The sequence below is a fragment of the Camelus bactrianus genome, chromosome 36, assembly GCF_048773025.1.
Source record: "Camelus bactrianus isolate YW-2024 breed Bactrian camel chromosome 36, ASM4877302v1, whole genome shotgun sequence".
Classification (NCBI taxonomy): Eukaryota; Metazoa; Chordata; class Mammalia; order Artiodactyla; family Camelidae; genus Camelus; species Camelus bactrianus.
In genome coordinates this window covers 10953984-10981791 of record NC_133574.1, presented here as the reverse complement: position 1 = coordinate 10981791, position 27808 = coordinate 10953984, and the positions used below count along the sequence as shown (strand labels likewise).

At 37.8% G+C, this 27808-nt stretch overlaps 1 protein-coding gene across 1 annotated transcript; it reads left to right on the top strand.

The window, feature by feature from the left end:
* The first annotated feature begins 1450 nt into the window (after nt 1–1450).
* Nucleotides 1451–27808, top strand: LOC141576100 (uncharacterized). Its single transcript, XM_074358578.1, has 12 exons — nt 1451–1478; nt 4931–7291; nt 8791–8866; nt 9152–9267; nt 9373–9454; nt 10750–10815; nt 11619–11682; nt 13030–13097; nt 15053–15184; nt 16581–16688; nt 19057–19119; nt 21337–27808. Exons 1-3 carry the CDS (start codon nt 1451–1453, stop codon nt 8802–8804), a joined length of 2403 nt encoding a protein of 800 aa, XP_074214679.1. The 3' UTR covers nt 8805–8866; nt 9152–9267; nt 9373–9454; nt 10750–10815; nt 11619–11682; nt 13030–13097; nt 15053–15184; nt 16581–16688; nt 19057–19119; nt 21337–27808.

The following is a 27808-nucleotide window of genomic DNA, read 5'->3' as shown; positions in this document are numbered from 1 at the left end:
TTCTCTATGAAAGTCATTTTGATAATTAGTCAGTTTATTACTGTGTTCCTTGATTTTAAGTTATTTCTGCTTCTTCATTACCTTGATTACATTATCTTATACAGTGACCCAAAAAACTGCTGTTACCCCTTTTATTTACTGATTGATAAGGCAGTGAATATAGTTAGCAGAAATTTTGTAAAAACTGAAGTGTGTCATGCATGTGGAAGAATTTAATTTTATTTTTCTTGAATCTATATCCTGACATTGATGTTGTCATTCAAAACTGCTTTAAGCATTGCTTTCTAAATTCTTACATTTATTCAACAAATATTGAATACATATAACACATCAGAATGTCCTTAGACAAAGGGATATAATGATTAAAACAAAATATGCCTGCCTCCACGAAACTTGCATTATAGCATCCTCTATCCTTCTGATTATGGTGTTTCTCTTTCTCAATCTATGCATTCATCTTTTTAACAAATATTTATGGTGTTCTTATGTGCTTGGCTTTGTTCTACATGTTTGGTACATAATGGTGAGATGATTACTATCTTCGTGGTTTTTAAATTAGAATGGGGAAATGAATATTATATAATAAAGGCAGACATGAATACAAAATAATGACATTTTACGTACTAAGAAAGAGACAAGTGCTTTGTAAGAAAACAATCTGGGTAGCAGATTCTTGTATAGAATATGCAGCCCAATATTGTCCTTAAAGAAGTAAATCAACCTGAGAGCTGAGTGAAGAGAAGGAAATAGCCATGCCCAAGAATTCAAATTCATGTTTTTCTGATAGACTATCATCACATTTAAGTACTGAGATGGGTAAAAGTCACAGTCTTCAGTACACCAGAGTCCAGTGCAACTGAAATTCAGTGAATAAAAGGAGAGAAAGATATTAGAAGATGCTGGGTGGTGGCCCTGATGCTGAAGATCAAGAAGGTGTTTTTTGGAAATATAATTATCAGGAATTGGTGATTTTTTGTATGTGAGGACTAAGGAATACAGAAGTATCAAGGATGGCCCCTAAAATCTGAGCTTAAGCAGCAAAATAGGGGACATAGTTTATGGAAGGAGTGAGATGAGTTTGCAAAATGTGTTAGAGACACCCTTTCTGGCACTAAAGCAGAGATGTCAGGTGGAAAGCTGAGTATAGGTCAAACTTCAGAGGAGGTGATCAGATTGAAGTTAGAGGTATAATGAGAGATATCTTGGGCTGCAATTATAAGTCATAAAAACAGGTTCCCCAAACAGTGTCTAGAGAAGATACTTCCAGTATAGATTCAATAGTAAGGTTTGAGTAGAGGAATAAAATCTGGGAGCATGCACTAGGAAATGGAGATACAGAAAAAATAGAACAAATCTTTGACTTCTAGGCGATTAAGGTCAAGCTGAAGAGATATACAAGTATCTGAATAGTTATATGATAAAGGTATGTACTAGCTACTAATGGAGCACAATGGAGGAAACATTTAATTCTACTGAGGGTAATTCAGAGGAGTTACAGAAGGATAATATGGAGCAATTCTGAAAAATCTTCAAAATAAATAACAAGCTAATAGGACACAGGGAAGAACATTCTGAGCAAAGGATTTGAGATTAAAAAATTCAAAGCATTTGAACAATTGTAAATAGTTCAGCTTAATTACACGGTTATACCTTGTTTCACAATTCAAGATTTAGGTTAACCTTCACTGATGTACCTTTCCACCTGCATTTTACATTCCTGTAGTAATTAACAAATCATATTGCTTTTGCCCTCTCATTGTCTGCATTAATATTTTCTCTCCTGGCTTGTCTTTAATCTGCACACTAAAAAGAGGAGCGTAATTACTTTTTATAAGCAAATGCTCATGCAGTTCTATGCAAAGAGCAGATGGCCTACAAATGTATCATTTTCTAAACAACTGTATTCTTGTCCCTTTGTCCTTGGTGGAGATGGAGGTAAAACTTTTAATTAGTGTGAAAACCAAAATAACTGTATCCAGAATATTACAACATATCATTCTATCCTATCTGTGATGCCCTGATGTAAGTAAAACAATTCAGTGATCTGAAATTAACCTGTAATTAAAGTGTTGAGAATCAATCAGTACAATTTAAGTTTCATTAAATTCAAACACACTCAAAATTGAATCAATTTATTAAGCTTACTTATTTCCCAGCCCCCAACAGACACAATAATACCAACATGTAACAAGTTCACATATAAACAGCTTCACTATTCCACTTACAGAAGTGAGACTACAACTTCCCAACTAGAATAAGGTACACTCTAAATGCAAATTAAAAGCAAGACAAGACACTCTAAATTGGAGATCTGCTTGCTGTTGGTGAGAATGCCTTGAAGTATTGTTTTTGATCTATATGCAAAAGTATAGGGACACACACTTGTCAAAAGAGAATACAAAGTTCAATGTAACTGATCCATATAGTGCAGATTTTCCCTTCATTCAGTGCAAATTTAAAATGTATAAATTATTTTGATCAGAATTCAGCAATAAAATCTTAACTCAAAAACAAATACAACAGAAGTGTCTTGTTCACACAATGCCTGTGTGTCTTTGAAAAAAGAAAACTACCTGGAAGAAATCGTCTCTGTACCTCTCTGCCAATTTTGATTAACAGATTCCCTCTTCTTGACTTGGAGCAACTCTCTTAGAATCATAAATTGTGAAAATGAATTGCACATTAAAGGTTCTGGCACCCGAGGACCTTGAGTTTTCCAAATTATGTTTTTCAAGACATTTAACTAAATGCAACTATTGTGTAAGGAGACGGTAGTTGTCAATATGGACACTTCAATAGAGTAGAAGTAGTCATGTTGAATTTTTTGCATTCAATTATTCATTCTATTTTATGTGATAACACATAATCTATGAATTATTTGTTAACTATCACAATTAAATTTGTCAGTTTTTTTTTTGGTAAAACCACTACCAAAAACAGCAATGACTAAACATGCTTTTATAAGGATCAATCAACCAATGCAGTTTAACACATGATCCATTAGAACCTCTCTTTTCAAAGCCTGGAGTTCTTTGACAGGTGGAAAAAATGTACATACTGTATACATTACAGAAGAGATCTTACAAAATTCTATCAATAAATATCCACAAAACTATTGCATGTCACTGCCAAAATTCAGTTTCACTATTCTGTTCAAAAATTCCATTGGTTACATATCTCATTTAAGTGTTGGAAAGAATACTCCATGACTTGTAAGAAATGATGGACAATCTGAATTAAATAGCTAACTAACTTAAAATCAAAACTATAAGTTACATATTTGATAAAAGTAATATATATGTGTGCTTATCACACTAATATAATGTAGAATAAGATGGCTATAATTGTGGAAGACTAGATCTACAGAGGTAGTAAAATGGTCCTGCTAGCTAATAAATCAGATTATTAAAATCAGGAAGGAATAAGAAGAAAGTAGGGAAGAGAGGGAGAGAGGAAGATGAGAGGGAGTGAAAGAGAAAAAGGAGGGAAGGAAGGAAGGAAGGATTTGTAGTCAAACTGTTACATATCAGGCCCTAAAATAAATTCTTTCCTTAATTCCATGAATTCACTTATTATACAATATTAACAAATTACTTAAAGAATGAATCAAAACCATATAAGATATTATTTCTCATGTAATGGAAAAAATAATACGATGAAGCAAATTAAATCTAATAGTGTTAAAATATTCAAAGCCTTTCTAATGATAAAAACTTTAAATATAAAGTATTCTACTTCAAAAATGCTTTCAGAGATGTTATCAATGGTGAGAGGATGTATATATCATATATAGTTTTCTGTTTATGAATTTGATTATATTATAGCAATGGAACAGTGTAATATTAAATTTAAAAAATGCATATCAATTGAAGATATAAATTAACCTCAAATTTGGGTTGTAAATAATTTTATATTTAGCTTTCAGTTTTCTTTATGTTTTTATATAATTTTAGGAAAATAATTATCATACATAAATGTACAGATCTGAGTCTTTATCTAATATGTCTCAATCTCAAGAGTTCTAAAACCCCTCAATTTCCTTCTTTCTTTCTTCTTTTCTCCCTTCTTTCCTATTCCTTTATTGGTAATTTGGGGTATAAAAGTTAATTGTTGGCAATATTTTATCAGAACTTATAATGTGAATGAAGGATGAAAAATATATACATATATACACACACACATATAGTGATGATCCAACTTGGAATAAATATTTCCATATTTCTATGAAAAATTGTGAATGAATTTAACGATAGTATGTTATTCCTTAACATTTTTCATAATATACAGTATATGTACTTACAACTTTATACTGTGAACTTAATTGTTTAATATCTACCTTCATGCATGGAAGAGTTTTTATGTTATTATAACGTATACTTTAATAATGTGATAAAGGAGAATGACATGGTGTTAAGAAATTATGTTAATGTAATGGGCTTTATGAATTCACAAATTAGCTGAGCACTGAGAGTGATTGGAATTAGATAGGCAAATCTCTTGAGGGGAGTAGGGCATTGATGTGTAAAAGATTATTTCTGAGAGTGAGAATAGCATGTGTATGGCCCTGTAGCATGAGGGAACATAGTAAGTACGAGGATTGTAAGGCGTATATCTATGGTAATGATCATGAAGGTGAACAAGGAGTGATTTGAGGCAACTAACAAGGGTAAGGCCAAATATATAACAGTCAGCATATTACAGCAGGCTGTCCGGCGAGCCGGCCCTCCGCCCGCGCCGCGGGGTGGGCTAGCGCCCCGCGGGGGTCTCGGGCTCCCAGCCCACTGCCCCGCCTCAACGCCACCCGCTAGGCGTCGTCCGGGGACGCCCCTCGCCGAGAGAGACCCTCAATCACAAGTCACCCCGCCCTCCCCACCCTCCTCGCCGTGCCACGCAACCCCGCCCCCGAACCGCCCTCCCGATCTCCCTGCAGTAGCCCTCGCCCCTCGCCGGGAAGAACGCAGTGACTCCAGCAGCCCTGGCTGCTCTTTGGGCCCAAGGGGCGGGCGCGGCAGCCATTGGCGGAGGCCGCTGCCTCCGGCTGTCAATCCCGCGGCCCGGCCCCGCCCCACCGGCGGAGCGTGGCAGGACGCAGGGCCGCGGGGGCTGTCGGGACGGCACCAAGATGGCCGCGCGCTTGGGGTCCGCACCTGCTGGCGGCCCCGAGCCCCGTTCACTGCCACCGCTGCTGACCAGAGACGCCGGTCGGCCCGGCGACTCCGGGGGCTGACCCCGCGGGGCGGGAGGCCGCCATGGCGACCCTGGAAAAGCTGGCGAAGGCCTTCAAGTCCCTCAAGTCCTTCCAGCGGCCGCCACCGCCGCTGCCGCTGCCTCAGCCGGCACCGCAACCGCCGCCGCCTCAGCCCCCTCAGCCGGACCCGCGGCCTCAACCGCCACCGCCTTCCGCCCAGCACCGTCAGCCGGCACCGCCGCCCGCCCAGCCCCCTCAGCCGGTACCGCCGCCGCCTCAGCCCTTTCAGCCGGTACCGCCGCCGCCTCAGCCCTCTCAGCCGGTACCGCCGCCGCCTCAGCCCTTTCAGCCGGTACCGCCGCAGCCGCCGCATCAGCCGTCTCAGCCGCCGCCGCCTCAACCCGTACCGCAGCCGTTGCAGCCCCCTCAGCCGGTACCGCCGCCGACTCTGCCGTTACCGCCGCCGCCTCAGCCCTCTCAGCCGGTACCGCCGCCTCAGCCGGTACCGCAGCCGCCGCAGCCCCCTCAGCCGGCACGGCCGCCGCCGCCGCCTCAGGCCCTTCAGCCGGTACCGCCGCCGCCTCAGCCGCCTCAGCCGGTACCGCCGCAGCCTCAGCCCTCTCAGCCGGTACCGCCGCCTCAGCCGGTACCGCAGCCGCCGCCGCCTCAGCCCTCTCAGCCGGTACCGCCGCCTCAGCCGGTACCGCAGCCGCCTCAGCCCCTTCAGCCGGTACCGCCGCCGCCTCAGCCGTCTCAGCCGGTACCGCCGCCTCAGCCGGTACCGCAGCCGCCGCTGCCTCAGCCGGTACCGCCGCCGCCTCAGCCCTCTCAGCCGGTACCGCAGCCGCCGCCGCCTCAGCCGGTACCGCCGCCGCCTCAGCCGGTACCGCCGCCTCAGCAGGTACCGCAGACGCCGCAGCCCCCTCAGCCGGCACGGCCGCCGCCGCCGCCGCCTCAACCAGTACCGCCGCCGCCTCAGCCGTCTCAGCCGCCGCCTCAGCCCTCTCAGCCGGCACGGCCGCCGCCGCCGCCTCAGCCCCTTCAGCCGGCACGGCCGCCGCCGCCGCCTCAGCCCCTTCAGCCGGTACCGCCGCCGCCTCAGCCCCCTCAGCCGGTATCGCCGCATCAGCCCCTTCAGCCAGTACCGCCGCCGCCTCAGCCCCCTCAGCCGGTATCGCCGCCTCAGCCGGTACCGCCGCCGCCTCAGCCCCTTCAGCCAGTACCGCCGCCGCCTCAGCCCTCTCAGCCGGTATCGCCGCCTCAGCCGGACCGCCGCCGCCTCAGCCCCCTCAGCCGGTATCGCCGCCTCAGCCGGTACCGCCGCCGCCTCAGCCCCTTCAGCCAGTACCGCCGCCGCCTCAGCCCCCTCAGCCTGTACCGCAGCCGCCGCAGCCTCAGCCGGTACCGCCGCCGCCTCAGCCCTCTCAGCCGGTACCGCCGCCGCCTCAGCCGGTACCGCCGCCGCCTCAGCCGGTACCGCCGCCTCAGCAGGTACCGCAGACGCCGCAGCCCCCTCAGCCGGCACGGCCGCCGCCGCCGCCGCCTCAACCAGTACCGCCGCCGCCTCAGCCGTCTCAGCCGCCGCCTCAGCCCTCTCAGCCGGCACGGCCGCCGCCGCCGCCTCAGCCCCTTCAGCCGGCACGGCCGCCGCCGCCGCCTCAGCCCCTTCAGCCGGTACCGCCGCCGCCTCAGCCCCCTCAGCCGGTATCGCCGCATCAGCCCCTTCAGCCAGTACCGCCGCCGCCTCAGCCCCCTCAGCCGGTATCGCCGCCTCAGCCGGTACCGCCGCCGCCTCAGCCCCTTCAGCCAGTACCGCCGCCGCCTCAGCCCTCTCAGCCGGTATCGCCGCCTCAGCCGGACCGCCGCCGCCTCAGCCCCCTCAGCCGGTATCGCCGCCTCAGCCGGTACCGCCGCCGCCTCAGCCCCTTCAGCCAGTACCGCCGCCGCCTCAGCCCCCTCAGCCTGTACCGCAGCCGCCGCAGCCTCAGCCGGTACCGCCGCCGCCTCAGCCCTCTCAGCCGGTACCGCCGCCTCAGCCGGCACCGCAGCCTCAACCGCCACCGCCGACTGCCCAGCCGTGGGTCAGGAGCCGCTGCACAGACGGTGAGTCCCTGCTGGCCCCTCCCCAGCCCTGCGCGGGTCTCCGTCCCTCCCTTGGCCTCCCCTAAAGGCCCCTGAAGGCCCCGAGGTGGTCCGGGCCCCAGGCCTCTGCTTTCCCAGCTGCGAAACTCTGGAAGGAACGGTGCTGTGTTGTGATCCGAGGCCGCGCGTCCCGTTCGTCTTCTTCTGGGCCACTCCCACCCCTCTCCTCCTCCGGGCCAGGTGTAACATTTTGTCTTCCCTTTTCAACTGACGGTTTAAAACAGTGTTTCAGATAACTGTCAAAACACTATGCATGCAAAACCCTAGGTTAACTTAAGGGAAGGAGTAGGAGAGAAGGGGGAAAGGAGCGAAGTTCACCGGTCACTTCTGTGGGGGTGGGTTAGATGGTCACAGTGGTGAACGCTTAACTGCTACATGGCCCCCTGCGCTTACCATCATAGTCGTTACTGTTACTAACCCCGGACAGCACTGGTGTTAAGGAGGCATGACCACGGAACAGGTGCTCATTGAGCTTAATTTTACACAAACAGTAAGATTTCCAAGGAATCAAGACAGGCAGTAAACGCCAGCTGCAGAGGACAGCTTGTGCAGGGTTGGGGAACAGCATGACATGATCAGAACTTTAGTTTGACTGGCTTGAAATGTAGAGGGAAAGGGAAACTTCACACTGATGAATCAGAGAGGAGATAGCTGTTTTTATTAAACTAAAATGGTTAAATGAGTCTTGTTGGTTAATGATTTGCCTTAGCAATGTGAATTTGGATTCTGCAAGTATTTTATAAGTTCTGTAAGAAGCTTGTTTTAAAATTTCAGAACTCTTAACGTATTAGAAGTTCAGTTTTATTTTATAAAAGTTTTTTTTAAAAAGTCTATATTTAACTCAACTAGAATGGAGTTCCTTTAACATAGGAGACTTTATTACCTCATGTATTAATACCTGCTAGAGGTACACAATGACAAATGTGATTTATAAACAGACACATACAGACACAAGGAAAACAGAGCATGTAGCTTCAGTAACAGTTTAAGAGAAAAGTCAGAAACAGAAATTTTCCCTGGTCAAAATATCAAAAAAAGCACCTGGGGCTTATATCCCTTAATTGATTTGAGCTCTAAATGGACAAATACACATTTTTTTAAAAAAAAAAATGCTAAGAACAAGATTCTTTTTCACGTTGAATAATAATTTTGAAGTTTAAATAAATACCAACAATAGAGTTATGAGGGAGGAAAAATATAAAATACTGATTTTTTTTTTTTAACTTCACCATAAGGTGCATTCTTAAATACATAGGAGAGAACTGTCATGATTTGCGCAACTCGCTTGCAAATAGTTCAACAGTATTAACGATGATTGAATTTAGGTGGTGGGCATATGGGAATTTATCATCCTATTAAACAGTTTTCTGTACTTCTGAGACTTATAACAAAACATTGAAAGGAACCTGTTAGACATAATGCTGTATGTGAAGTAATTTGTTCCCTTTGTGAAATTCTAGGAAGGTTAAAATAACATCAAGAAAATCACAAGCATTTACGATGTAATCAGAACTACCTGAGGATCTGTGAAACTTGGTGAGTTGGTGAATTTTTTAAAATGTCTTAAAACATTTTGTTTTTACAAAGATTACAGGAGTAAGAGAAGATAAATTTTAATAAACTCTTAATATTTTTTTTCCTGGTTGATGTGATATAATTAAATGTGGGGAAAAAAGGTAAATTCTAAAAGGAGACACTACCTTGATGGTTTTCTATGGAGGAAACTCAAGCAGGAGGAAGTTTAATTTAAAAACATAAATTACTGCTCTTTATAATACATTCTAAGTTGTCATTCTTTTGAATGCCTTCCTTTCCAAACAGGTGTGTTATTCTGGGAGATCATCAGGACTTCTGGGTATTTGGAGGTATTGACCTAACCAGTGGAACTGCTGATTTATAAGAAGTTGTCCAGAATTTTGGAAAACTGATTAGTAGAGGTAAATAATGTTTCCTTGGCAAGTGATGACAGAAAGTGACTTGAGTGAATTTTCCTTTGTTTTTAGGCAGATGTACCTAACCATGTATGTTAACAATGATTACAGGCTGGAGACCAAGAAGAACTACCATTTTTGCCGGCTGGGATGAAGAAAAAATTGGACTTCTGGGTTCCACAAATGGGCTGAGGTAACTAAGACAGAAAACGTATCTTCTTGGTCAACATGTAACTCAGGGTAATCACAGATGTGTTCCATTACCTGATATTGTTTTAATTTGGATAAATACTCAAGAAAATTTAAGAAATAGAGTTTGTTTTTGCTTTTACATCAGTTTGGCAAAACAGAACAACCTCTTAATTACTAAGTACAAACCAATTTTTTCATTATTTTTAAAGTATTTTAGTTTCTGTTTATATTTGTTTTGTGATAAGTAAAATCTGTAAGCTCAGAAAATAGTCAAACCTAGGAAGCTGCTTCTGACAAGTGAATTAGCTTATTGAAAATCTGATATAGATCCTTGGCATTAATTTTCAAGTTTTTACAGTTTCCTTGGATTTCTTCTATCTAGGAAAACAACATGCTCTTTTAAGATGACTATACTCTGATTATAGTCTCTCCTTTATGGATTCCATACTAAATTGTAACCATACGTATATTTTACCATTTACAAAAGTGCCTGATTGGGAAGTATAATACATTGATTTTGTAAATTGAATTACTCTAAAATTTCAAGGATTTATTTTTAATTCAATTATGATTAATTTTCATTTGTCACTGGCTCTTAAAGCTTTATTTTAAAGTGTCTCTCATAGGCCCCCTTCTTTCATCTTCTTCCCTTAGGCTCTCTGTCCAGTAACTCTAAGTTCTTACATGTTCAAGGTAGGCTTGTGTATTTTTTTAAAGGCAGGTGCACCAAAAAGCACTTTCCTGTGACTATCCTCTGTTTTGTTCATCGTTTATGAGTCCAAATTTTATAGAATTTGTTTAAAGAATATCATATCTTTCTTATCATTGTGTCTGGTTTTTAAAATGCTTTCCTTCTGACTCATTTCCGCATACTTTAAAATAATAATATGAATCAAATAAGTATGGGAATAAAATCACAGTTACTTGTATCATATTTGATTCCATGTATATTGCAAAGTCTTATTATTATGTTGGTGTTATGAACATGCATTTCATAATACACTTATTTACATGAATCAGATCTTATTCATTAAGGTCATTTACTTTTAGAAATATGTAATTTCTTGTGAATACATGTATATAGAAATACATGTGTCTTTCTATAATTTAAGCAGCTTAGAATACAGATAAAATAAATCCAAGATACAAGATAATATGCCTTGCATTAATTTAAATTCATTTGAGTTAAAAGACAATTTGAATATTGTTTCCCATTTTCTACTAGTTTCTTGATCATATTCAGCAGCACATTTACCTTTACATACAGTTAAGGAATCTTTTTTATTTCTACTGTAGCTCTGTCATAATGGAAACTCTGCAGCAGAATCAGCTGTCATCTATCCTGTGTGGCCAAGTGCAGAGGTGAGAATTCTCATTTGTGGGATGACCAGTCAAAGCTTTAAATGTTTTTACTGTAACTGCTCTTACAAGGTAGCAAGCTAGAGAGAGAGGGAGAGAAACAGAGAGAAGAAAAGAGCTCTCTCCGCATATTCCCATGTGTATGATGGCATTAGTCTTCTTCTGCTGTATTTTTCTAGAATGTGTGTGCGTGTGTGCATGTATGTGTGAGAGAGAAATGTCTTGTCTTTGTCCTAATAGCCACTCTTCTCTCCCTCTAGTTTTTTCTCTATCCTCCCCTCCTTCTTCTTTTTCATCAATATCTTCTCTTTCAAAAAATTCTTGATAAATCAAATTTCCAACTTCCTCACTTTTAATATGGTAAAGTTACTTGGATCCCCAACGTCAAGGGGTCTCATACTTTAATGACTGTAAGGATTGCCAGGGACACCTTTTAAAAATACAGATTTCCAGGCCTTACTTTGAGCAGTTCTCTTCCAGTAGATCCAGGGTGTGGCTGAGCATCTCCGAGCCTTACCCCTTCATATTATGGTGCAGGGGATCAGGGACAGTTTTCCTCTGGGTCTCCCTGCTGTTGCTATGAACAGTGGCTACAGCATCACTAATATTTTTCTTTCTTGTTTTAATTGCATTAATATTATCAACCAGTTAATGGCATTTTCTTAAAATTATGGTCAAAGGCATAGGCATTTGATTTATAATGGTATCTGCAAACCACTCTTTTACTGAATTAATTTATTTGTTTTGCTTGTATTTCCACAATTGTAAATGCTGTGAGTTAAGTGACTGCTTTGCTTCAACTACAGGAGAATGTGAAAACACTCCAGGAGAGAGCGGTTGCATATATCAATGCAGACTCATACACAGAAGGTAAATTTTATTTCAGATTGTCATTAAATAGTATACCAGTATTTAAGTCTGTCAACTCCAACTCATAAACTAGGATTATCCTCTTTCTATGAGATGCCTCAATAATACCTCCATTTCTCCATTTTACCAGAGAGAACATTATTATGATTCAAATGAATCAATATGATTCATAACTAAGTAATTGATCCTAATTTCTTTAGTATATTTACCATTGGCCTATGTTGGATTACTACTTAAAACTTTAGTACTTTTGACATTCTTCCTGTGGAGCTATTTTTAAAAGTTGGGCTAAAGTATTTCATACAGAAATAGTTCCTGTATGTATTGGAACAACTCTGAAATAAGCACCCACTACAGACTTCCTTTTGACCCTGACATGTGGCATGTGCATCTGTAGGCTTTCATCGTGTTATGGTTATTTCTAGGCAAGTGTCACAGGACACATGTTAGTTACTGACACGCTCTAGTCTAACGTCTTGATATTGAATTGAATGAATGAATAAAAACGTGAACATTATGGCCTTACCACTTCCTTTGCCAAAGACCCCTAGGTACTGCTGCCATAATGAGCAATGGCCCTTACTGTTACTGCAGGAGCTGCGGCCTTAGCAGCAGAGTCTGCCTCTGCAGTCTCCTATCCTGAGTGTGTGCTGCAGCCTCTCTGGCTCCTGAAGAGTTATTTCCACCTTGTGTTTTAGTATTAGCCAGACTGTCTGTCTGTCTATTTATCTACCTACCTATCTATCTATTCTAAAATTTTATTTATTTGTTTTTACTGAAGTACATTTGATTTGTAATATTAGTTTCAGGTGTACAGCGAAGTTACACAGTTATATACATATACATATACATATACATATACATATACATATACATATACATTGTTTTTAGATTCTTTTCCATTATAGGTTATTATAAGATACTGAATATAATTCCCTGTGCTATACAGTAGGTCCTTGTTGTTTATCTGTTTCATATATAATAGTGTATATCTGTTAGTCCTGAACTCCTAACATCTCTCTTCCCTTCCCCCTTTCCCCTTGGGTAACCATAGTTTCTTTTCTATGTCGTGAATGTATTTCTGGTTTGTAAATAAGTTCATTTGTATCATTTTTTTGTTTGTTTACATTCCACATATAAGTGATATAATTTGATATTTGTCTTTCTCTGTCTGACATACTTCACTGAATATGATAATCTGTAGGGTCCACCCTATTTTTAATTCTCCAGGAATGATGCCTTCAATTTGAAATCTGTTATATCTTGTTTATAATTAGAAAATAAAGTTAGAATTAAATACAGGTTTGAAGTCCATTTGGAGGTATTAAAATACTCTCTATTTTGCAGGCAATTATACTCTCAGAGTTGACTGTACACCCCTTCTTTTCCAGTTGGTATATAAACTGACAAAAGAGGTATGTAAGTAGATCTGTCATAATGTTTTTTGATGAGTGGATAAACAATAACTTTTGTTTTCTAAATTACTAATATTTAAACTGCTGACAGACATAGCTGATTTGTATAAATAACAAATCAGAATGAGCTTTAATACACTACTTATGTGACATAACTATGAGAACAGTAGTGCTAGTCTCTGTTCTAATAATAGTTCCTAATAATTGTATACATTAGTTAAAATGTGCAGGGTCTATTGTTTCATGGGGCAGATTCTCTTTGATATAACAGAAAGAATACTGAGCTGGGATGGGGAAGCCTTGGCTGTGAAGATTGCCTTGGCTATTCATTCATTCATTCATTCAGCAAGTATTTATTTTGTGGTTACTATGTATCAGGTCCTATGAAATGAATTCTAGCAGCTACAGTGATAAAAGCACAAGGTTTCTGAATCCAAATACTTTATAATCTAGAGAGGCCACAGACCTGTAAATGAGGACTCATACTTCACTTGAATATTGGATACTATATACAGTGGAGGACAGTTGTGGAAGAGAGAAGTTAAAACCCTGGGGTAGCTGGTGAGGTTGGAAAGCATTAGAAGGTGTTCACAGAAGGATTAGTGGTTAGGCTGTAAAATGGAAGGATGTGAAAGTGGGGAGAAGGTTTCTCCTCAGAGGACACAGGACCTAATAAAGACATGGATGTGTGAAAGAACATTTCCCGACCTCTGGGTAATGCAATATAACCTAAATGTAAGGTGTTGGTGAAAAAGCTGGCAAGAAATGGGGACTGACACATAGGCCTAAGTGTTCATAAATCTGGTGATGGAGAAATTAAAGAATCTTTAACAAGGTTGTATATTATCATTTTTATTCATTAGAAAAATTACTCTGTATCAGTGCATTGAATAGGTTAAGCTGTAGTAAGTCTAAAAGCAAAATGGAAATAATTCCACATAATTATTTAGCGCACAGGAACTTATAAATACTAGTTATTGATGTAAAAAGTACTCTGAAAATGCTAATGCACTCTGAATCTCTAATAATTATGTGATCTACTCATTGAGTATATGTGTGCTTCATTTAAATAACCCCCCATTATAGAATTTAACTGTAAAAATTTCTTTCAAGTAGGTATCACTTAGATGACAGTGGGAAGTAGATGTCACATCTCTGTGGTCCTGTTTCCCAATCGCCCTTCATCTTGCCCTGTCCTTTTCACTGTTAGTGTCTTTAACATCTCATCCTCCCAAGTGAGCATCCTCCCATGCCCATCACAACTCCCACCATACTGGGAAGCTTAGGTCCTTGATGCTTTTATTGAAATGTCCCATAAAAACATCTTATTTAAAAGCATGCTGTAAAGACAGCCCTTGTTGGGGAATCCTTCTCAGGAGATACATTTACACTCTGTCCTACAGAGGAGGCTCCTGCCTTTATAGGAGGGGTAGTAAGAATTTTAGGGCCAAGAAGGAGAAGCTTAGGTCTATCCCCTTTGTACATTTATTTAATAAGTATTAAATGTGTAAATGGTTACCATAGTGACAGGATAACTCAAACATAGATTCTGCTATTAGTGTGTTACCTGTGTAGCCAGGAGAGACTATGATCAGGAATTTTCAAATCCAAGATAGAGATTAAAATCACCAAAGTGAATACAGATAAAAGTGTGGGAAGCAAAAAATAAATATCTTAGTTTATTATTTTACATGTTGGAATTAAACAGCCTGCTTAATGGGAAATTGCTAGTTTTTTTCCCATTTTAAAGCCTCTTTTATGTTAATTTGAATTTAATTTTCATGCCACTTTATATACAATATATTTGTCTTTCAGAGTTTTTGTTTAGGTAGTTTTTTAACAGTTTAACTGGGAAATTAAAATGTATCTTTAGAAGTTACATTATCAGGATGAACTAATTAATTGTCCAGAAGAGAAGAGTGAGATTTTATAATCTTGTTTGATTTGATTGTCAGTGGAGGAATCAGACATCATTCATCTGGAGAAATGCTGTTGGTTGCTGAGGGCTCAATCCTGAACTGGATGATTTGATTTAGAGACATTTGGCCCATTGGCTTCACCACCAATTTGTCCATCTCTGAGTGAAGGTGGGAATCCTATTTTCTACAAATGTTCTTTGCTAAACACGTGAGCCTTGTTCCACCTTTGGAGCCTTGTGTAAGTTGGTTTACCTTTCTGCACCTGAATATTCTCATATATAAAATTGGTTTGACCAAGAAAATCATTATGAAACTGTGCTCCAGTGTGGTGCCTGAGCATCTGGTGCAAGGTCAGGGTGGTGGACACTGAATAGGCAAAGCTCTAGCTTCCACACATGACCCCACCTCTTCCTCAGCTGAGTAGTGTCTATTGTATTTCTTTTATATAGAAGGTTCCACTGCTGTATCCTTCCCCCACCCTTAAAAAATTAAGAAACCACTGGAGTAGACCATCTCTTAGGTCCCCACTTATCTCTAAACTTTTCACTACTATATATATATATATATATATATATATATATATATATATATATATATATATATATATATATATATATAATTAAATGAGGTTTACAAGGAGTAGTTGTGGGTGATAATCACAAAAACTGTATTTGAAATCTGAAAGCTTGGGTTCTGCTTCTGATTCAGACCTTTTTAAAAAAAAATTTCTTACTTCTAGCAAGTCATTTAACTACTTCTTAGCTTCAATTTTCTGCTCTTTGAGGGCACAGAATTAGATTCTTGAAATAGTCTGTATTCTTCAGGTTTCCAGTGTGTTTTAGAAATATTTGTTAGGGGAGCTAGAACAGACAGGGCTTCCACTTCAGCAGTGCAGTTATGTTTTTACCTTTTTAGAATTAGAGATTGAGAAATCATTTCATTTGAAAACAAAATGATTCCATTTATTTTTTATGAAAAGTTTAAAATCCACAGGATTAGATTATAAATTGCCCTTTATTTCTGAAATTTAATATATTTATGTATACAGATTAAGTGGTACAATGAAGACTGCAGTACAGAATTTCTTTCTCTTATAATATAGTGTGTTAGTTTTCTTTGCTTCATGAAGGAGCCGTATGAAGCTTGTTAATAACAACACAGTATATCTTTGATAGAGTTCAACTTTTCTTCTTCTTTTTTCCTTTTTCTTCTTAGTCTTTCCAAATTAGGATAATTGTGGTCTCTGACGTTTTTCCAGTTACATTTTTAAAATATACTTTTATTTTTTACATTCTACAATCACTTTAGACTTTTGGAATTAATATAAGATAGAGACAGGTAGGCAGACAAAACCAAACACTAAATGATAGTATTTTCTTCTAGGAAGTTAAATTTTGGTTATAATTATGCCAGGGGGGAAAAAAAAACTTCCTAAGACAGTGGAAACTACTGATAACTTTTAAAAACTAAGTCAGTTTATGCGAGTCATGTCTCCTTTCATAAGCATGTCATTATTAACAGGAAGTTTGTTGGCTGTGATTTATTCTGTGTTCCTATTTTACAGGTTTATTTAACGCTTTTGGTGAAAATCATGACAGCCACATAGATTTTAAGGAGATATCCTGTGGGTTATCAACTTGTTGCAGAGGACCTCTGGCTGAAAGACAGAAATGTAAGTGTGTTAAACATCACAAAATTTGGAAGCTATACAGAGAAAAAAATCATCCATTCATGTAAAAAATCATCTGATTAAAGCTTGAATTTTCATCCCTTTGGCAAATAGCAATCTCTTGCTGAGGTTTTACTGAGGTCAGTGTAAAGGTTCAATCATCTGTTCTTTTTTACTGTGGAGTAATTTAAGATCTTTGTTATTAATAATGGTTGACTTTCCAGATGAATGTACAATTCATGATAAATGAACTACATCATTCATGATGTGTTTGAAAATGTTAAGCATATAGAAAATATTTTCTGGTAGTCTATATAGAAAATTTGTCTTGCTTAACTTGAATTCCAACTTATTTTCTAGCACTGTGTATATTGATATTTTATTAGCAAAATTAAATTTATGATAAAACAATTTTATTAAATGCTAAATTTATCTTTTAAACCTAGCTAAAATATTATAGCGTAATTTATAAGCATATTACAGTAATAAATCTTAAACATATTTGGTTAGGAAAATGCAGCAGTTTACATTTAATTGGAACCTAATTCTTATATATTCATTAGGGTCATTATCTCTGCATCTTTGTAAAATACAGCTTCACAAATAATGCATATTTTGGGTATGATACTTAATAGTTCAATATTCTTTAGTAATGTTGTACTGTGATGCACTCAGTTAATTTAATAGCATAATTGTTACACGGGTGTGTGAAGTAGATAATTATTTAATCTTAAGACTTTAGATTTCTTTTATCTTCCCTGATAGTATACCATTACTCTAACCTGGCTTTGTGATAGATTATTTGTTCACATTAAAGTTCTGGTATTAAAGAGGCTGAAGTCTTTTTTTCTCAATTGAGTTTAATTATTGTCTTAAATTTTTTTTAATTTATTTTTTGCCAGTGGACTAGTGGAAGTTAACCAACTAGACTAACTAGCAATTTTGCTGATATTGATGTTAATTAGCAAAGTGCTGATATTTTGGATTTTTAGCTTGTTGTATATAAACTTCATTGAAGATTTGAAATTGTTCTTAGGCAAAAATATTGGGTGCACATTAATTACATTGGAGAGGCAAAATCTTTATACAGTCATCTCTCATTATCTGCTGAGGATTGGTTCTGAGACCCCCTCAGATACCAAATCCATGGACGCTCAAGTCCTTATGTAAAATGACATAGTATTTGCATATAACCTATGAACATCATCCTGTATACTTTAAATCATCTCTAGGTTACTTGTAATACCTAATATAATGTAATTATTTGTAAATACAATGTAAATGATATGTAAATAGTTGTCAGTGCATAGCAAATTCAAGTTTTGCTTTTGAGAACTTTCTGGGAAAGTTATATATATATATTTTATATATATATATACATTTTTTTTGATCTATTGTTTATACCTGTGAATGCAGAACCAATGGATACAGGGGGCTGACTGTACCAGCTTTTTGTTGATTCTTAATGTAGATGGAATATTTTCAGCATTGTAAGAATCAACTCTGAAGTGATCAGTTTTAAATATTAGAAATTAATTTAAAAGGTTGAATTACCTTCTCAAAATCTGTGAGATATTGTATAGTAACTTGGCCCTTTTTCAGTTTGCAAGAAATTTAACTTCAGATTTAGGTGAAGGATAGAGTTCTCTAAGCTGGCTAATGATATAAGGAGAGAGACTTGTGAAGTGTACAGGAATTCCTACAAGTTCAAAGGACTTTAAGGACACAGTGTCCTCCAAATAAGAACTTAGTTCAGAATGTAGTTGTTTGAGGAACTAAGTAATTTTACTAGGGCAGCTTGTAATAAAATGTATTATACTTCAGAATATGAAAGTAATTTCTCTCCATAAGAGTTTCTTTTCTTTAGTTTGCTTCAAGGTATTTGATGTTGACGGTGACGGAGTTCTTTCTAGGGTTGAACTGAGAGACACGTGGTTGCACATTTAGAGGTCTGGAAGGACAACTGCACCGATGATATCCTCTTAAAATCTGATTGCATACATCTTCTTGCATGTAAACTTCCAACAGGAACATAGAGTGAAGAATTTTTTAAAAGAGGTTGAGAAAAAGATTTCTTACTACTTCTAGGTTCTATATTATGCTACTCAAAATATTCATAGCCAAAGATGCAAAATTGGGAAGAGAATTTGCCTTAGAAAATTTAATAAACTGAATGTATTATGTAAAAAAAAATGAAACCACTGGAAAATTGTCATAAATTTTTAAGGTAAACAAGCAATCTATTTCTGTAATTAAAAAAAAAAAAAAGAAAGAAAAACCTTGACCGAAAATACTTTATACTTCAGCTACTGGCTAATAAAAATGATACCTTCTCCTTCCTAACTACTGATTTGGGTTTCTGGTTTTAAAGGAATTACACGTGGGTGTATCCAACATTGTAGAAGACACATAGAATGCGCATGATACCACAAAGGTGAGTCTAGCAGAGACTAATTTATTCTTTTCTAAAAATACATTATATTCTGAATTGCTATACATACCTTACGTATACATACTTGAATCTCTTCTACATCATCCCTGCTAAATGCTTATTTGGACCTGTCGTTACAATACCTCCAAGTTGTCCCTAAGGAAAGCCCATTCCACCTTTAAACAACTCCATTAAGTGTTATTTACATAAAAAAATTATATTTTATAAGCTAGGCATTTTATAAAAATTAAGTAGAGACAGCTCTTGCCATCTGTAGTTTATAATCTTTACTTCTCCCATTTTAATACATTATGGTAAGACAAAACTTATATTGAGCAAAAGAAGCCACAGAATAAAAGAACACATTGTACAATTCAATTTATATGAAGTTCTAGAACAGAGACAGAACTAATGTTAATAAGTGTTACAATAGTGATTTTGGAGATGGGTGATTTAACTGGGAAGGACCATAGGATATCTGGGATGATGGAAATTATTTTTTATCTCAATCTGGGTGGTGTATATTGTTTAAAAAAAAATTTTTTTTCAATAATATTGGTGAGGGTCTGTCCTAAGTTCTTTAATAGCAGCCAGAATAATTGTATAATAGCAGAAACGAGCATGTACTTTACAAAGAATAAAGCCTTGAATTTTTTTAGTTTCACAACATTTATTAAAGATATTATAATAGGTTTGCCTTAATGTCTATGTATCCCTGTGAAACTGAAGATAATCCATATATGTGAGACACATATGAGCTAATTTGACCCTTTCTATTCAAATGTTGACATGTACCAAGTAGCAGATGGTAGGATGTAGACCATAGTGGTTTTATACAGGCTTAGAAAAATAAGTAACATTTTTTTTAATCACAAATCCAGAAGAAATCATCATAGTCTTATTAACTGACACTCAATAGAAATAAATAATAGAAATGAATTTTTCAGGGCTTGATCTTTGGCAATTCAGATAACCATCTTCATTTACTTTTCTGCCCAAAACTAAGGTAGCCATTTCTATTTGGTATATATGAAAACAGAAACATAGGAAAGTTTCTTTTAGGAAATACCTTATGTAGAGATACAATTTCCATCGCCTTTTTTCTGGGTGTTTGATAAGTATGGAGGTTATCATTGCTGTCTATTTTTGTGCAAGACCGAGTTTCTTCTTATGACTGTACTTTTGAACATTAAAAAAAAAGATCATTTAGCTGCTCCATCTCCGTGTAACCATAATAATGAAATGGTAAAAATTTAGAATAGAATTTGGACCTTTCAACCAAACCTATTTCCCATATTCACTGGTGACTAGACTGTGACAATATTACCCATTATTTTGTACCATTACATTGGTATTAATATACTTTAATGGAAGTTGCATCATGAAAGCCAATAAGTACCATCACAGTGCTTTAAAATCTTTTCTTATAATAAATGGTATTATATATTGAATGAATATATGAATATCATTAATAAATAATATTAAGTATCATTAAATAATAAATCATTAAATAATAAAAATATAATTAAGTAATAAAAGCTAAGAACATTATTATTCATCTAGGACTGTTAAGGTGATTGTTCAAAAGATGAAGTAAGAGGCATTTGGTTATATTTTTGCCTCCCAAGAAATATTGTCTACTGTATATAAATGTAATTTTTGGTACACTTTGACACGAAAAAAAAATACTGCTTTACTCAACTTGTGAAAGTAATGTTAAATTTTATTTTGAGGAAATGTTAATATAGATACTCATTTATTATATATATGTAGTTCTTTTAAATCTCTTAAGAAGTCTAATAATGCCAGATGTTTTAAAGAAGATCTTAGAAAATTGATAGGGTCAAAGGGCATAATCCAGAGAGTTTGGAAAAATGCTTTCAAAGTTAGTAAATAATCCTTTTTCTCTACCCAGAACCTTTTGTGGGTTCTGTTAGTAAACTTCACCTTGAACCAGAAGATACTGTGAGTTATTTCCCAGGTCTTACTGGAGGAAGATTTTTGGTGATAAATTGCCCACGTTATGACTCATTACTTCAGAGTTTGGTTATTTTTGAACTTATTTTTGCTGGCCTACTTTTAGATGAACACATAGCATCTACACTAAATCATTAGTTTTCTTTCAGGCAAATGACCATTGCAAGTTTAATAAAACATTTTATTCAAATAATATAAGAAAATGAAGATTTAAGATGTTCTTAAATATTGTTTCTCTTTCAGAATGGCCATCTTAACTCTAGAAGAATATCAGATCTGGAGTGTGAAAAATGTTCTTGCCAATGAGTTTTTGAATCTACTTTTCCAGGTATGTTTAAGGTAAATGACAGAGACCGAGGGCAGTGGTACCAGTAGTTCTACATCTTTTCCATTATGTAGTAGTTAGACAACTAGACTACAAAACCATATATTGTCAAAAGAACTGCATTAACCTGTACACCACCTGCAGATGGTAAGTTAGAGCGTGAGTGCTTCTCAGAGTCACAATGTGCATGATAGGAAAGTAGAGTATAGCTGATAATGTTTATCTTAATAACTCATGATAGAGCAGATTATAAACACATAGAAAAGAATTTAAAATGTAAAAGCCATTATAATTTGCTATTTTTCTTTACTTTTTTTTTTTTTAAGACCCTTCCTAACAAGTAACACAGTGTGGACAGAGACATAGATCATAAATTGGCAGCTGTAAATTTTTCACAAAGTATACAATCTTTCCAGTTAGGAGGTTATTTTAGATGCAAAGCTGTTTCTTAATTTTCTTTTTTTTCTTTCTTTCTTTCTTTTTTTTCTATTTTTTAATTTAATTCTTTAGAAGGCCCAAAAAAGATTGAAGGAGAAAGGAGGAAAGAAAAGCTGTCAGGGGTGAACATGAAATCATAAAACTTGCCAGATTTTAACTATTTTCCCAGTTAAAGTAGTTCTCTTTGCTCCAATTTAAAGAAACAACTTATAGTTTCCCATTTTTCATAGTTCTTCATAAATATATGTTGATTTAATAGTATTTTACAGGGTGTGAGTAGGGACAGACTGGAAGTTCAAGATTTGTAAATACTGACAGTATATATAGAATAGAAACAAGTTTATACTGTATAGCACAGGGAAATATATTCAAGATTTTGTAGTAGCTCATGGTGAAAAAATATGAAAACAAATATACGTATATTCATAAAGGACTGAAAAATTGTGCTGTACACCGGAAATTGACACAACATTGTAAACGGACTATAACTCAGTAAAAAAATAAAAATAAAGATAAAACTGTTAGAACACTATAAAAAAAGTAGTATTTTAGATTTTTCTTATTTTATTCTCCTTTTCTTATAAAAGCACCCCTATGAAGATCAATAAGACTTGATATCTTTATATCTATCAAGATCCTCCATTGTAAATACAGAGTAACCTGCCTGTGACACAGCTATGTTAGAATAAATGAAAATTGAACTCTTCCTGACAGCTAATAACTAATCTATATTTAAAGCATATGAAATCTGATAAGCCTATGATACCCATTTAAGTCAATCAGTTGCTCTACTGTCAGTTATCAGCCAGGATCTAAGTTGATGTCTTTATAAAACATAAATACATATAAAAATAATATAAACCTATTGTAAACAGAAATGACTTGCTTAGTAATATGAAAATGGTGCAGCTATTTTAATCTCATTTAAAATGATGTCCTCAATTATTTTAAGTTATCATTAATTATATAAACATTTTGACCACTTAAGTTTATGTCTGATTCATCTTGCAGCTCTTACATAGCAAAGCATTTTGAACTTTTATATTGCCTTTCCTATTTTCTCATGCTTATTAGGGACTTGCATAGGCACTATTTTTTCTATGACTCTATAAACAGATGTATGCCTGAGATTTTCTTTTGTATCTCAGTGTCTCTAGCATTATATTACTGACAGATTTTTTGTTGGTTATCAATCTAATTTTTTTCTTGGTATATATAGTCCTTTCAAATATATATATATATGTAGTCAGTTTACACTGTAGTGTCAATTTCTGGTGTACAGCACAATGCTTCATTCATACATGAACATACATATATTCATTTTCATACTCTTTTTCACCATAAGTTACTACAAAACAGTATTGGATATAGTTCCCTGTGCTATACAGTATGAACTTGTTTATAAATTGGGAGTTTGATTTGCAGGTACTAAATATTAACATTACATTTTATGATGCTCACTTTATCCCATATTCAGACATGCTTTTAAAACTTTATGTTCACTTAATATATAAGTAAGCAGACTTACTCTAAATTGTTTTATTTTCTGTCTGTTTCTAAAATAGAATTAGCTAGTAAATTCAGTGATAATAGCTTGAATTATACTTTTATTTTATTTGCCAAGATCCCACTCCTGGCTGACCATTTTGGGTATTTAAGTATAAAGTAAGTAAATGTCAGTAGAATTAGGAAACCATTCCTGTGGTAATATTATTTTCAGTCCTTTCAAATAAACTCAGTGCCCATTATTTTGCAGAGGAAGCATTCTAAACATGATCAGGGTCTTCTATCTTGTACGTTAGTCATAAAGTGTCAAATGTTAAACAGTTTGATAAACAGAATAGTGCACCACACTGACCCCTACCTATATCCATGCTCTAATCCTGAAATCTGTGAATATGTTATTTTACATGGCAAAGGGGATTTTGCAGATGTATCAGGTTAAGGACTCTGAGACAGGGAGATTAGCCTGGATTATCTACATGGGCCTAGTCTAACAACAGGAGTCCTTAAAAATTGAAAATCTTTCCCAGCTGTGGTCAGAAAGATATGACTTTGGAAGAGGGATTAGAAAGCTGTAAAGCTGTTAGCTTTGAAGATAGAGGAAGGGCCATGGGTAAAGAAGTGTGAGTGAACTCTAGAAGCTGAAAAAGACAAGGAAATTCATTCTTCCTTTGACCTACAGAAGGGCATAGTGCTGCTGACATCTTGATTTTTAGCCAAGTGATACCTGTTCCTGACGACCTACAGAACCATAAAACAATAAGTTTGTGTTGCTTTAAGCTGCAAAATTTGTGATAATTTGTTACAGCAGTGATAAAAATAAGTATAGGGGAGATAATCCAAATTTATGGATTGGAGGGCTCGACATTTTAAAGATGTCAGTTCCCCTTCAACTGATTCAAAGATTTATATGTGCACATCAAAATCCCCAAAAGTTAATTGTTGTTACTGTTTTTTTGTAGAAATTGACAAACTGATTCTAAATACATAGAGAAGCGTGAAGGGCCAATAGCCAAGATGATATTAAAGAACAATGTTAAAGGACTTATTATAAAACAATATTAAGTCTATGTGATAACTACCTAAAGTTAGACATATAGACCAATGGAACAGTATTGAATTAAACCCTGTACCATACATGAACAGTAATTTTAGATAGATTATAAATCTAATAAATTTGAAACATAAAGCAAAGCATCTGGGGGAGGGTAAAGCTCAGGTGGAATGTGTGCTTAGCATGCATAAGGTCTTGGGTTCAACTCCCAGTACCTCCATTAAAATAAATAACCTAATCCCCCACCAAAATAAAGCATCTAGAAAATAGTGTAGGAGATATTTTAATGACTTTGAAGTGGCAAAGAGTTCTTAAACAGGACACAGCACTAAACAAAAAAGATGAGTTTTAAGTTGGACTTCAGTAAAATTAAGAATTATTTTTATCAAGAGATACCATTAAGAAAGTGAAAAGCTAAGCCACACGGTGGGAAAATATATTTGCTATACCTATATCCAACAAAAGACTTGTATCTAGGGCATATAAAGAACAAAAACCAGTGGAGAAAAAGGCAGAACCTTAATATTAAAATGTGCAAAAAAATTGAACAGGTGCTTCTCACACACAAAAAAAAATCCACATAAGCTATGAAAAGGGGCTGACCTCTTTAGTAATAATGGAAATACGTACTAAACCCACACTTGGAACACCATTAGACATCCACTAGTATAGTTAGTTGTTAAGTGATACGAAGCATTGGTGAGGGCAACAAGCAATGAGGACTCTTACACATGGACAGTGGGAATATAAATTCTTACAAATACTTTGGAAATAGGCTTTTTGAATGAAAGTTATATATGTATATGTGTGTGTGTATATGTGTACACACACACACACACCCTATTACCAAGGGTAAGCCATGTGTGTACCCTTCAGAAACTTCTACATCTGAGCACCAAAGGACATCCAGAAAATTCTCATAATCACTATTTGTTATACCCCCAAATAGAAAATGACCCAAACACTTTTCAACAATACATGACCATAAGTGGTGGCACATGCATACAAGTTGTATACTTTAAAGCAATAAAAATAAATATACTAGTTTACAGAAAACACTAGTGGATGAATCTTACATAATTTTGAGTGGAAAGTATGGGACCAAAAATTTCAAAAGCAAAAAAGCCAATCCATGGTGGCAGAATTTAGGATGGTGAGTCCATCAAAGGGGTGCCGTAGTATCTGGGAAGAAACCCAAAGTGGAACAGCAATGTTCTGTTTCTTGACTGGATGAAGGTTACATAGATGTGTTTACTTTGTGAAAAATCAGTGAGCTGCATACTTAAGATGTGTTCACATTTAAGCATGTATATTATATTTGCATTTTTTAAAAAAATGTTTGCTTGCAAAAAAAGATATCCAAAGCCTAAATATTTATTAGTAGGAGGATGGATAAAACAAATGATAGTATATTCAAATAATGGAATACTATTCAACAATAAAAAAGAATCAACTACTGATACAAGGATGAACCTCAAAAGCCTAATTTATACATCTCATTGTCAGGTAAATTTTAACTCAGAAGGTAAACAAAACTGTAAACAGGAATGTGCCCTGGGGGGAGGGGTGCTTTAGCCTTTGTCTCCTCAGACCTGTGCCATTACTGGCACATCTCGCAAGAAGAGAGGCAGGGCTCAGCCACATCTACCATCTCCTCCTGTGCATAGTGCCCGGGCGGGGGCGGGGCTGAGGCCTGAATCTGCACATGGGGGCTCCACAACCTCCTAGGCAGGACTGAGACTTGTTTATAGCCTGAGGCAGGGAGGATCTTTCTACCCTGACACCTCAGAGAACTTGTGCTGCCAAGAGAAACAAGGAGCTCAGATTTGGCACAGAGCGTAGGCGGGGCTGTTCCGCGGTCTTCCCCGAGCCCACCTACAGACCGCCTACCCGAGGCAGAGCAGGCAGCTGCACAGAGCAGCGGAGTGACCAGCACCAGGAGAGGGCACAGCACCTGACCACTGTGCTGGGATGGGGTGTGATCTGCCCACCTGCCTCCCACTGAGCACAGCATCTGACTGTGGAATCAGGAGGGGTAGTGACCTTCCCGCCCACTGGGTAAGAGCTCAGCTCCTGACCTAGTGTTAGGAGGGGTCACAATCTGCTAGCCAGCAGCCACTGAGAGCAGCACAGATGAGGGCGCCAACAGAAGGCCTATGAAACAGCAAGCTGAGTTCGCGAAGCAGGGCGAAGACACAAAGACCTCTCGATCAAATCATTAAGGGCACACCATCTCCAGGTTAAGTAGGTAACTGATACTCCTTAAGCCACGGTGCCAGAGAGATATGAGCAATGTGAAGCAGAGAAACCACTCCCAATTAAAAGATCAAGAGAAATCCCCTGAAAGCATGATCAAGGAAAAAGACATTGATGGCCTACTAGATCAAGATTTCAAGAAAAGAGTGATCAAAGTACTGAAGGAACTAAAAGAAATAGGGTTTAGGGATATAAAATATGTCAAAAATGAAATAGAAACTATAGAGAAGAACCAAGTAGAATTAGTAAACTCATTGGCTGAGATGAGAGCTGACCTAAAGGCTGTGCAAAGCAGACTAGAAAATACAGAAGAACAAATATGTGATCTAGAAGACAGGACAACAGGAAGCACCCAATCAGAACAGCTGAGAGAAAAACAAATAAAAAACAATGAAAACAATATATGGGACCTATGGGGTAATATAAAGTGTGCCAATCTATGCATAATAGGAGTTCCAGAAGGGGAAAAAGAACAAAGGGGATTGAAAAGGTATGGGAAGGACTCATGACTGAAAACTTCCCAAACCTAAAGAAGGAATCATATCCAAGCACAGGAGGCTCAGAGGGTCCCAAACAGGAAGAACCCAAACAGACCCTCACCAAGGCACATCCTAATCAAGATAGCCAGAGTTAAGGATAAAGAAATGATCCTAAAGGAAGCAAGAGGAAAACAGAGTGAGTTACAAGGGAACCCCCATAAGGTTTTCAGCTGATTTCTCTACACTGTTTACAACAGCTAAGACATGGAAACAGCCTAAAATGTCCATCAACAGATGACTGGATAAAGATGTGGGATATTTATATGATGGGATACTATTCAGCCACAAAAACTGACAACATAACGCCATTTGCAGAGACATGGATGCTCCTGGAGAATGTTATTCTAGGTGGAGCAGAACAGAAAGAGAAAGAGGAATACCATATGAGATCACTCATGTGTGGAATCTTAAATATATGCAAGATCTTGTGGTAACTCACAGCAAAAAAAAAAAGTGACAATGAATATATGTACGTTCATGTATAACTGAAAAATTGTGCTCTACACTGGAATTTGTCATAACATTGTAAAATGACTATTACTCAATAAAAAATGTTTAAAAATAAGTAAAATAAAATATAACCTTTAAAATACTGTATAA